Source organism: Laccaria bicolor, genomic scaffold, assembly GCF_000143565.1.
Source record: "Laccaria bicolor S238N-H82 LACBIscaffold_55 genomic scaffold, whole genome shotgun sequence".
NCBI classification, from domain to species: domain Eukaryota; kingdom Fungi; phylum Basidiomycota; class Agaricomycetes; order Agaricales; family Hydnangiaceae; genus Laccaria; species Laccaria bicolor.
In genome coordinates, this window is record NW_001889926.1 from 37,312 (window position 1) to 49,614 (window position 12,303).

The following is a 12,303-nucleotide window of genomic DNA, read 5'->3' on the forward strand; positions in this document are numbered from 1 at the left end:
CAGTCGACCCTTCTTCTGTTTGTTTTTCTTTGCCTCCTCTTGTGCTGCTAACTGACCTCGAACGTCATCAACATAAATGCTGTTCAGGACCAACGAGGACTGCAGAGCGATGAGGTGAGTCTTCTGCACATCCAGCTTTGCTTTTGCTTTTGCTAACTCCTCTCACAGTTCTGACTTGAGCACTGTTTCCGGAACAGTGAAATGACGGGTGACAGGTGGTGAGATTACACAAGCAGTGAATGATGGTGGTTTCGCCATTGATTGGATTGGGGATGAAGTAATGAGATAGGACAGGGACGACGTGCGAAGTGACTGGAGGGCTGTGCGGACAGGCGTATCGAATGGGTTTTGGCGATGGCGTGGGGTGCAAGGTAAGGCTTCGTTGTCTGTGCTATCAGTCTCTGACACCACCATGGCATGGGCGCGCTTGCGCACACCGTGAATCAAGGCGGTCACAGCTCGGACAGGCGTGGTTGGTTGGACTGGAAGGTAACCCTGGCAAGAGGTTTCGACACTTGGAGCCATCATTTCCGCAGTGATGACTGAGTGATTGAAAGGCCATGCACCCGTTCGACGAAATGCGGCCTTGATGTTTTCGGGTGTCAATGCACGGACATGGGCAGCACCATAGATACGTAAAAAGTTCGTCTTGTCGACTTTTGTCCTCTTTTCACGCAACCACCTGTCCTTCTCCTGAGTCCAAAACAGCTTTAATGGCCCAAATATGACCACGTCAAGACCTTGATACACATGGGTTGCATGGGAAGGGTAACACAAGACGTGAATTCGATGCTTACGTGCAAAGAGGAGGAAGCCGAGCGTGTAGTGAGAATTGTGGCCATCCACAAGAAGCACCCGAGTACGTCCATTTGCTTTTGCCTTCGTTTGTTCATGGAAATCTTTGATGTATTCCACCCCAATCTCACCATCGGTCCAGCCCTTTTTCGAATAACCAAGTCTACATAGAATGTTGGTGAGAAGCAAGAATTTTCAATGAATACTGAGACGTACAAGGCCTCTGTGGGATTTTCCTGGTCCCACTTGACATGATATGATTGTCCTTTGTAGAGAACGGCAGGTTTCAATAGTCTGCATTCAATCGCACCCATCAAACCGTAGTAAAAAATTGATGCCCTTTATTCCCACGTTTGAGTCATGTGAGAGCGCTAAACAATGAGACGCAACGCGTCGGTTTGAATAGTAAAAGGCATCCGCAGCCATGTCCCGCGATGAACTCCCCCAATATATGCCCAATACTGCTCTAATGTCATTTGAGACACCTCCTCGCCCATTTTACCCTCCGTGGGCTACTCCCAATGCAAATCCCGGTACACCCACCATCACAGGGACTGGATTTCAGACCTACCCAGCCTATCTTGCCACCCCCAGTCCTCAGAGCCACCAAACATCAGTTAAGTGGAGCCACAAGAGAAAAAATGATGAAAATTCGGGCCAGAGTGTAGTGAAGAAGGCACGGAACAGCCGAGGTCTGGGTCTGTTGTCAGACTCAACAACGTCAAACCTTCCACCCGAAATGGGTACGCCCGACGAAGTCAGTGACCCAGATGCAGACAAACTTGATTCCTTTTTCGCTTTTCTGCAAGGGACACTTAAGTGGACATTTGGTGAACTTCTTTATCACACAAGCAAAGGAAAATCTCCTGGTGCAAAATGGAAGCTTGGCCCTGATGGAAAGTCATTGGTAACTTCAAATCCGAAAGAAGTGAAACGAAATTCTTCCATTATCCAGCACTTTATGCATGGTCGTGGTACATATGGACCTGCTGATATCCTGAATAACTGGATGCAGCATCCATATGGGGCTGATGAGCACCAGTCACATCTCATGTACTCCACCAGTGTACCTTACCTCGAAATAAGGCCAGTCCGCCCTGCCCTGACTGCATTCGCTGCACAGACAGTCAAGGCAAAGATAATTCATGAAGCTGAGAGTGCTGTTAAATTATCTAGTGGGCTACATGTTGCAGTAACACGCAAGCAGCAGACAAAGTCCTTGGAAATGAGGCTTGACTGGCCTGACATCAGTGCAGCTACCTTTGATAAAGTGCAGGGCATTATTCAAGAGAAGCAACCACTCACTTGGTCCTTGATCATGGAAGTAGCATCACGACCCCCTCGAGTTCAAAACGGTATTAAAATCATTCATCAAAAATGGCCACCTCAGATTATCTCAACTCATATCATCAGCACACTCAATTTCTCTTGGTCATCCAGTGCCAATTTACTTCCACTTGCCACCGGGTTATTGTACTTTGCCTCCTCTGCAAGCTATGATCTTTTCCGCCATCATGCGCGTGTTGGTGATATGCCTGCCTATAGCACGATTATGAAAGCTATGTGCGTTCTTTCTGAACGTGAGGCAGAAAAAACACTTCAACATGGTGCCCATGCAGACTCCATTGGTGTTATACGTCTGGACAATGTTCAAAACTATCTCATCCAACAGAATCCTGCAATCGGGCGTGAAAACAAGCTCAACATTGGCCTTTCAGCAACATACTATGAGGTTGAGGGTATTGACCCTCATGTTTTTGACCTCTCTGCAAAACATGATTGCCTTGCAGAGAACAAAAGAAAGGACCTTACAGTGAACAACTTTGTGAGCCTTGTTGATAGCCAGCACTTGGAGACAGTCGGTATCCTGCAGTGGATTAACACCCTTGTGCAGCACATTCCTGAACTCTCGTTTATGAAGAAGCATGTCTCTATGCTCTACCGCACTCGAGCAGCGAAGCAGCGATTACCACCAAAGCCAACCAAAGTCCATCCTCTTGCATCAAGCAGCAGAAATGAGACGGTAGTCACTGACTTGAAAGAGGCACTGCTTGATTTTTTAGCACAGACAGGGCAGACGGCAGAAAGCTTCAAGAAGCGCCTCTTTCCAATTGGAGGTGATGGATTGACCTTCAACAAAATTTTAGATATTCAAGATTTTCTTCAATTCCACGAGAATGAGTTTGAGACCCTCAGGGTTCTCGACCCTCTTCTGGAATGGTGGCACTCATTGTGGACGGATTTGAGCCGCTTGTTTGGTTCTCACTGGGGTGGAGATCTATCAAAGGATCCCTCTACACTGAGCCACAGTGCTACGAAAATCGGACGCAAAAAGCCTTCGAATTTGAAGAAGGTTGACTACTTCCAACACTCACAACTGGCATACCTTGTTCTTGATGCCCGAATCTTGGATTGCTGGCAGTGAGTTCAAGCTTATAACCTTCATATTTATCAGACATTAAACTTACACACTTAGACTCCACTATGGTCAAAAGAACCTGCAGCAATATTTCGAAGTGCTCGCAAAGAAATCTGAACTCCCTGCATTTGAAGACCTTGAGGTGGCTGCAAGAAACCTGTATCGAAAATACATGAGCTCGCGAGCTCAACAACGTGCCATGTTGGGATTATGCTCAACTTCCAATCCTTCATCCCTGCTCTCTGTTCCCATAGGAGCCCGCTGGACTGAGCCACGGCCTGCACCACCTCCACCAAAAAAGAAATCACAAAATCCACCTCCTTCACCTGAGGAATTTCTTGGAGATCAGGTTTTAGCATGCTCCATCGCCTTTATGCGTGAGACGATGATCTCTCGAGAAGCAATGTTAGCCTCTGCGGAAGGCGATGTTGGCCGTCTCTACGAAATGATTAAGGCCATGCTTTTTACATTCGCTGGTTCACCTCATTCAAACTACACAGCTTATTTCCTCGAAATGATAACAAAGCTAGAATGGGAAAGTGGGCCGGAGCTCAAATCCGCACTTTTAGCACTCTCACTCGTCAATTTAACAGGCTGCGAAGGCGGCTTTGCAGCAGGGGACACCATACAGGAATACTTCAATCGAATTCTTGAAGCTGTTGTGGGGTGTAAAGGTGTTGAGTATGGCAACAATTTTATCCGAAATGTCTGGTCAAGAAACTTACACCATGTTGCACGGCTGAAATCAATGTGGTTAGAGGGGGTTGGACTCGCACCACGTTCCAAAAAGCATACAAAGGCAAAGGCACTCGCTGAAATGCGAATATTAATGCAAGTCTATCAGGACACTGAATTACACACCTTTCGGGCTGGGTGTACCTTCGATGTGGATCTCTTTGTGGACGACTTCGAGTTGGGGCTGAAGAAACTTGGTGGAGGGGGAAAACTAAAAAATTGGATAAGCAAAACGACAAGATCCCGAGGTCTTCAAACCTCAAGGGATATATCTCCTCAGGCATTTGTTGACACAGAGGACGATAACAGCGAGGACAGCTTAGACAAAGAAGAAGAAGACCTAGACGTTGTCGTCGAAAACTCGGGAAACACATTCGGAATTGTTCACATCTCTGAAGGTGATTTAGTGTTTTTCCCCATTGATATGGACGCAGAGGCAGCAAAAGTGATCCAGGACATCGAGTCGACATCTGGAAATGAAACCGAGGACTCCGAGTCAGATGCAGATGTGATGGATACGGATGATGAGAATGGTGGAACAGAGAATTAGACTAGTATCACAATAATTCATGTACAAACCTAATAGCTTTCAGGTCGAGTCCTCTGACTCGACCCCATCTGAACTCCCTTCATCAGTGTTTAAAAGTAAACCAGCACCGACTTCTGCACTTTTTCCTGAAAGCGTGGCCTTTTTGGCATCTCGTTTCGCTTTACCAACCTCCTTCTTTTTCTGGCGAATCTCGTCAAACCGTTCGTGTATCTCAAGAATTGTTTTGAGAAGGTGCGGTGCTGCACCAGCCAGGAAAATGTTGTCCATTACGAATGGTTGGAGAAGGGTATGACACGCGTCAGAAAGGAAGGAGTTGTCGTTGGTCTGGATGGCAAGCAGGGTGGTTTTACTGAGTAAATAGGGAAGCGCGTCCAAGATGTTTTCCATCACTGAATCAGGGAGATAGGCCTCGAGTGGAAGCATGCCCATCATGGTTTCATCAGCCTCTAACCTAAGATCCTGTCAAAAACGCTTGAGAATCGCGAGGCCCGCCGGGCGCATGTCCTTCGTAACACGAAGATTGAGGGGTAACATCTTCTTTTTGACGGCTGGATTCGTTGTGGCACTCTCATGCTCAGGTGCACAACCACTGCAGTCACAAGGCTTTTTGGGCGTAAGAATAGGAGGTCTTATCAGTGCCCCCCTAATTCCTGCAGGATTCCGGTCATTCCTGCGGATTCCGGTGGATTCCGGAGGAGTGAAATTTAGCAGGGAGGCCTGCTATTTTCTTCATTCCGGTGCTTTACCATTCCGGCGGAATTTCGGCATTCCGGAATTGTGACCGGAATGGTCCCCGGATTGGCAAAAACGGAATGCAACCGGAATCCGGTTTGTTTGGCGCAAGCCCATTGCCAAACAATTGTTTGTTTGGCAACGGCTTTCACGCTCATCCAAACACAACCCTCTCTCCTCCCACCACCACCGTCGTCGCTCCACGTAACCGCCCCCCTCACGTTGTGAGTGCCCGCCATGGGCTAAGCGACGTGAGGGGGCTCACATCGACCACCACGCCGCTCACCCGACATCCAACAACGCTGCCAACACCACAACGCTGTGCCACGTCACCACGGCACACGAACCAGGTAAGCACCCACAACCCCCTCTCCCCTCGTTTCTCAACACGAAAACCAGGTGCCACGTCGCTGACTGCGACGTGGCACCAAAACGACGGCAACAGGTCTCACACCCCACGACGGCACCACCCCAGCACTCCCGAAACAACGTTCAGCGCCCACACGAAACACAACAGCACCACCTCGCCCATGAAAACACCCCACCCAGCACCCACGATGGCCGCCCAGCACCCACAACAGTGCACAACGGCACACCACGTCCACGAAACAACACGCCGCCCACGAAACGAAGCCCAGCGCCCACGAAACGAAGCCCAGCGCCCACGTACACCTCCAACGGACGCGAAACAACACCCTGCGGACACGATACAGCACCCAGCGCCCACGTACACCGCCAGCGCCCACGAAACGACGCCCAGCGCCCATGCCAACGCCTAACGCCCACAACGCAACGCCCAGCGGACACGACACCAACGAGGACGACAACACGCCAGGACGACGACACGCGAAAACGACGACACGACGCGATGACACGTCGACAATGCGCGCCAACGAGACCACTCCCTCCCCCTCCCCTGCTGCTCACCACTCCTTCCTCTCCCTACTGCTCACCCACTACCCACCATCCCCTTCCCCCTCCCTTACTCCCCCTCCTTTCCTGCTCACCACTCCCTCCCTCTCCCTACCCCCTTCATTCCCTACCCCCTCCCTTCATTCCCTACCCCCTTCATTCCCTACCCCCTGTCTTCATTCCCTCATTCCCTACCTCCCTGCCCCTCCCTTCAGTTCTTCCCCCCCCTCTAGTTCTTCATTCCCCCCACTCCCCAGCACCCCTACCCCTCCACTCCTTCCCCCTCACTCCCTCCACTTTTCCCCTCTCCCTCCACTCCTCCCCCTGCCTCCACTCCTCCCCCTGCCTCCACTCCTCCCCCTCCCTCTATCTAGATTCAATGTAGATAAATTCCATCATGTATTTTTAATAAATGAGTTGAAATGAATCTTCCCTCTTTAAGTATAAATCTCCTAAGGAATTCTAAGATTAAGTTGTCAGCAGAAGGCCTGAGTTAGATTCAGTCACATGATATCTCCTTACTTTGTCCAAGGTCTGATCAGCTTAAAAAGTACTAAGAGAAGTATGCAGAAGTGTGTATTGGTGTAAATGTATGTTGTATCTGTGATTTTACTTCTATTCCAGTCCCATTCCTGTGGATTCCGGTCCCATTCCTGCGGATTCCTGTGGATTCCTGTGGAATCCGCAGGAATGACCGGAATCCTGCAGGAATGGGAGGGGCACTGTAAAGTACTGAAGAATAGGGATGATTTGAGCACACGTTGTGCACTCCGGTCCGCATTTCGGGTCTTCAACGGGGTTGTTGTACTCATCGTTGATGGCGCACGGGGTGCATTTCGAAGTGATGACACAGGCAAGACCTGGGTCAATGTCTGAGTTGTCGTCGTTCCCAGATGGATGTTTTCTCTTCTTCGAGCGTGAGGTACCCTTTTTCAAGGCCATGGAAGCAAGATGGGGGAGCGACTGCATGCGCACGAACTCTTGGGCAGCAGTCATTTTGCTGACAGGAATGTAGACGATAACTTTGGGTGACTTTACCTGGGTCTTGTCCCTCCCAACTCTCCCAGCCTTTTGCCAGAGATCGTCAAGGTCTTTTGGGTCTATGATGACCACCGTTTCAAAGTTGCGAATGTCGACGCCGACCGATAACTTGTCTGTAGCGATTGTGATCCTCGCGCCGGTGTTGTCTTGTAGAAGTTGGAAGGTTTTGGTGTTGTATGCAGGGGAGTTCAACGAGTTGAATAAGCGGATGGTGTTGTGAAGAATCGCGTCGTTGGGATCAAGATGCCATAGATAGACAGCAAGTCGAAAGCCAACACGGATTGAAGTGCAGAAAATGAGGACGTTCCCTTTTGCACATAGAACCCAGTCTAATTGGGGAAAGTGTTCTGTGTTTGCATTCGCGCGGATTGTGCGGATCGAGATTTGGACATCGGGACGGGCGTTTGAGCGCTGGATGAGGTGAATCTTCTCGTTATCAAGCCCGAGGAATTTCAGAACACTTTCAGTATGTCTTCCTTTTCGTAGAGTTGCTGTCAGGCCCATAAGAATTGTGTCCATCGGAAAGCGCGCACGAATATACCCGATTTGTAGAAACATGGGTCGGAAGCCAGCCCCCCATGTATTTAGAAGGTGAATTTCATCAATGATGAGTCCAAACAAACATTGTTTAAATACTTTCTCTTGTAGTAGGTTTTCGAAACCCGGCGTCGAGAGCATTTCCGGTGACACCAGCAGGACAGACACCTGCGCTTGGACTTGTCTCCAAATATTGACGCCCTCTTTTTCCGCCATCATCTTGGTGACAGCATTGATGGCCCTAGCTTCGATCTTGAATGCTTTCATTTTAGTTTCCTGAGAACTAAGTTACCACCCCAACTGATAATTGAACAGACTATGAACGTACAAGGTCTTCTTCGAGTGCAGTTGTAGGACAAACAACGATGAGAACGGGATCCCTAGAAAACACAGTCTTTGACGGAGACAAGGAAGGATCTTTGCCCAGAGTGACCAAAACCGTTGCGAGCATGTAAATGTAGGCTGATTTCCCAGATCCTGTCGCTGAGATGGCGATTACGTCTTGCCCGTCCAAAGCGTGTGTGATGCCATCTAGTTGATAGTCATGGGGTCCAAAGGGGAGCTTTTCTTGTATAATTCTGTGGCATATCCTCCATCCCAAAGGGCTGCTAAATTTGAATGGTTCATTTGCGGGGTTTTGAGCCATAGAACGCGTCTGATCTCCCCGATAACGCGTTGAAAATATTCAGCAGTATCACTAATTAGTGAACATGACGCGGTCGTGGGAACTACACGTGATTAGTTTATTTTACTACGGTTTGATGGGCGCGACTAAAAGCAGACTCCATATGAGGGAGATCGACTGTCATCACCCTCATCATAGGAGTTGCCTACGGGAGACTAAGGTTTCAACAATGATCCATCAGCACAAATCGTGATGATGACTGTGGTATTTTCCCTCCCACCATCCGACTGCTGATGCTGAGTCTTCTTTCCTCTCGGTCCAATCACACGCACCCTAACGCCGCCTTCTGGAAAGAACCCTGATTCATCTGTTCCATAAATATTCTCCTCTCGGATAGGTTCATGTCCACCATCCTCATCCTCATCAACTCCATCATCTCCATAGGTATCTTTCTCAAGACTTGCCAGGGCTGGCATGTCGTCATCGACCTCATCAGCCTGACCACTGCTTCTAGTTGGAGGAGGATCTCGGATAAGGGCTGGCATGTCCGAGTCATCATCGACATCATCAGCCTGACCACTGCTTCCCGTGCTAGTTGGAGGAGGATCAAACTTGTCATCCCTGTTTCCCGCGCTAGTTGGAGGAGGATCAAACTTGTCAAACTTGTCATCCCTGTTTCCCTTTAGGACATCTTCCAACAGATCAAACCACTCCTTGTTTGTGTGCAGATTAACTGCCCGTCCCCGTTTTTCATCAAGATTGTGAGTCCAATAGGTGCTGAGCCGATCAGAGTGCTTACTGATGAAACAGCTAGTCCAGTTTTTGCCTACTCCGGAAGCGGGAAACTTCCTTCCTAGCCACGCACGGCAAATGCTGTCGACATGGTCCTTGAGCCGTCTGTGGCTGAGTGGGAATCCACGAGAAGCAACCTCGATGGCATAATCAATGACCATTGTCGCCTCCCACTCGAGCAACCAAGACTTCTGAGAATTCCGGATGCTTTTCAGGGTTCCACCCTTGACCAGCCTCCACAAGGTACAGGGTTCGAGCTTGACTGTCCTCTTGGTTTCCGACCAGTGCTCATCCTCGATCTTTTTGCAGACTTTACGCAGACTGAGGGGCTTTCGGTTGACTGCCGTTTCCTGTTCGTGTCAATAGAGGGCTACTGCATGGATGAGGAGGCCATCCTTGGTACCCCTGTCTTGTTGGAGTTTCCGAGCATCAGATAGAGGTCGGCCAGTCATTTTCAGATGGGTTAACCAATACGAAACTTTTTTTTTGCTTGTCTGACCCAGTTTGAGTGTGACCCAGAGCTTGTCACAAAAGATAACACCTCTCAATGTCGTTTCCCCTCTTTTGCACTCTTAGAGGCTTTATAGAACCCTACCTCCTTAGATAAAATGCTATGAGTGTTCCTTTCACTGTGCTGTACCCATGTACCACAAAAATGTAGATATTACTTGGCCATGTCGTTGCTACATTAGGTTATAGAATTCATCAATCTTCATGAAAACCAATAAATGGAACTTTCAAAATGCCGAGGGTCTTATGGTACCCCAACAAAATCAGAAATGTATTCATCCAGCCTATTACTATGTGCTTGAATATACTCAAATTGTTTCGAGCAAAACTGAAGCAACAAGAGTGTTTTGTGTCAATGACCCAGCTGTGTCATTGACCCGTTGATGACTGTAGTAGAGAGAGACAACGACCAAAACAAATGTTGAGCAACCCGAATTTGATCAACGTCAACAATCGTCTTCGACCACCATCATCTCCGCCAACTTTGCTAGCTTACTACCTACCAAATCGCCTGCCTCGGATTGACACTCGGTTAGGAACTTTGGAGGTGGCTAAATGCGTACAATATCAATACTAGTCCGAGGCTTAAACGAGGCAGCGTGGGGACCATCATTGAAGGTGGTTATGTGGGCGATTAGTGTGCTGACATCCGAGATGCACCTTTTCCTCAAACTACCACACTGTGCGCTCTCCATTTCCAGACCCAGGCTCTTCAGACGACCATCCCCCCCGCAGAGCATGGCTGAAGAAGGACTGTCCTTTCCACAGGAGGTCAAGGCAATCGATCCCAAGCTCCTCACCGCCGCAATGGGAGGAAGGGCCGTGCCCCCGGAGGAACCTCTGCTCTCGACTTTCGAGGAGGGCTTTGGATACATCACCTCTGCTGCAGTCAGACGTTCGCTAAATGAGTATCAGATCGTCCGCAAAGTGCACTTCTTTAAGCTTCCCTCCGTCAACCCTTTTTTGATCATAAAGTTAGCTGGGTTGGGCTGCCAACTCCTCCGTGTGGCTCGCGCTGTGAGTTGGCTGGTAAATTCGTTTACTTAGTCTTCTAAACATCAATACAGCGACCACTCGGCAGACACAAGAACCTTCGTTGCCTTGAAAATCTTGACGTCGCAAGCTATTATTGGGGGTCATTCACCAGAGAGAGATGCCATATTCCGGAAGATCGAATCTGCCAACCCCAACAGCCCCAGATTCAATCACTGCTTGGCTCTCCAACGTTGTTTTGTCAGCCGAGGCTGTAGTTTATGACCAACTAAACCTGCATTCTTGCACTTCGCTTTTTTTTGTGTAGGGTGCATTTTTGTATGCGGCCCAAATGCCAAAAGTGTCTGCATCCTCAATTTACTGAAAGAATGCACGCGAAAATTTTAAAAAATGGCTTGCATTGCATTTCTACACCCCGAGAATAGGTTTCTGTGGGTAGATATGGTCTATTTTTAACTTCCTTTGTTGTGAGAGCTTCATATCCATCAATTATTTGTTTCCGCGCACGTCATTCATTCGATTCACCTATTTTTAGGTTCATCCGCTGCCGCATATGATTTCCGTCCATTGAAACTTCTCCCTTTCCTACGTTCGTATGTTTTCCACTCCCGGTATGTTTGTTTTTCAAAAAAAAAAAAACAGATATCTCTTGCTGCTTCATTGGTCCAGTCCTCCTTCTTTCTTTCGGCACTTATTTCATTAACTTCCTGGTACTCTTTCTTAGCGGAATGTTCACGCGCGCCGTGCTGTGTATCCCTATTGTATTCTTGCTTGGCGCTTTTTTGTTTCCACAATCTGTCACTCATTTACTGTTTGAAATGATAGTTACTTTATCAAATGTTCTCTATTCGGCCCTCATAGCTTTGTTTGTAATTCCTATGCGTGCTCTTTCCATTCGTGAACTTTGAAAGTGTTGGTTTGTGCATTCTGTTTGAAAATTGAAGTCACGTGCATGTTGATTTTCGACTTCAAGTTCGCGAAAACTTCTCCGTGCAGCAAGAAAAATTATATACATTTATATACACGGATGTATCAAAAATTTCGTTTACATGAGACTTACCCCTGCTCCAAGAGACGCAAGAGGACCCAATGGACCTCGGTTACAGCTGCCAACCAACCAGTACTTTACAGTGCCCCACCCATTCCTGCAGGAATCCACAGGAATCCACAGGAATCCTCAGGAATCCTCAGGAATGGGACAGGATTCCTCAGGAGTCCTCAGGAATGGGACAGGATTCCTCAGGAGTCCTCAGGAATCCTCAGGAATCCTCAGGAATCCACAGGAATGGGACCAGAATACAACAGATACAACACCTTCTCTTTGTGCTAGATACATTTACACTAATATACACTTCTTCACACTGACTTAAAGGATATCAACACTTTCTTATAAAATTTATATATTAAAATTCAAATATACATCTAATTTACTATTTTCTAAGTTAAATGAAGGGGCAGGAAGAAAGGGGGGGAGGGGGAGAGGAAGGAAGGAAGGAAGGGAGGGACAGGGAGTGGTGTGGGGCTGTCATCAGGATAAGGAAGGGATGGAGGGAGGGAGGAAGGGGGGAGGAAGGAAGGGAGGAGGAAGGAAGGGAGGAGGAAGGGGGGAGGAAGGGGGGAGGAAGGAAGGAAGTGAGGGACAGGGAGTGGTGTGGGGCTGTA

General features: G+C 48.3%; 4 protein-coding genes across 4 annotated transcripts; 3 read left to right on the forward strand and 1 right to left on the reverse strand.

Annotated features, from left to right (window-relative positions):
* Positions 1 to 1,219: 1,219 nt before the first annotated feature.
* LACBIDRAFT_312823 (uncharacterized protein) lies at positions 1,220 to 4,499 on the forward strand (the record flags this gene model as incomplete). The annotated part of the gene is made up of 2 exons (XM_001888387.1): positions 1,220 to 3,216; positions 3,272 to 4,499. 2 exons carry the CDS (start codon positions 1,220 to 1,222, stop codon positions 4,497 to 4,499), a joined length of 3,225 nt encoding a protein of 1,074 aa, XP_001888422.1.
* Positions 4,500 to 5,311: 812 nt separating this feature from the next.
* On the forward strand, positions 5,312 to 6,569 carry LACBIDRAFT_333728 (uncharacterized protein; the record flags this gene model as incomplete). The annotated part of the gene is made up of 2 exons (XM_001888388.1): positions 5,312 to 5,581; positions 5,781 to 6,569. The coding sequence occupies 2 exons, from the start codon at positions 5,312 to 5,314 to the stop codon at positions 6,567 to 6,569; spliced, it is 1,059 nt and encodes a 352-aa protein (XP_001888423.1).
* A 1,992-nt stretch (positions 6,570 to 8,561) lies between these two features.
* Positions 8,562 to 9,568, reverse strand: LACBIDRAFT_312825 (uncharacterized protein; the record flags this gene model as incomplete). The annotated part of the gene is made up of 2 exons (XM_001888439.1): positions 8,562 to 9,488; positions 9,542 to 9,568. The coding sequence occupies 2 exons, from the start codon at positions 9,566 to 9,568 to the stop codon at positions 8,562 to 8,564; spliced, it is 954 nt and encodes a 317-aa protein (XP_001888474.1).
* Positions 9,569 to 10,302: 734 nt separating this feature from the next.
* LACBIDRAFT_333731 (uncharacterized protein) lies at positions 10,303 to 11,005 on the forward strand (the record flags this gene model as incomplete). The annotated part of the gene is made up of 2 exons (XM_001888389.1): positions 10,303 to 10,665; positions 10,949 to 11,005. The coding sequence occupies 2 exons, from the start codon at positions 10,303 to 10,305 to the stop codon at positions 11,003 to 11,005; spliced, it is 420 nt and encodes a 139-aa protein (XP_001888424.1).
* Between the last annotated feature and the right edge of the window lie 1,298 nt (positions 11,006 to 12,303).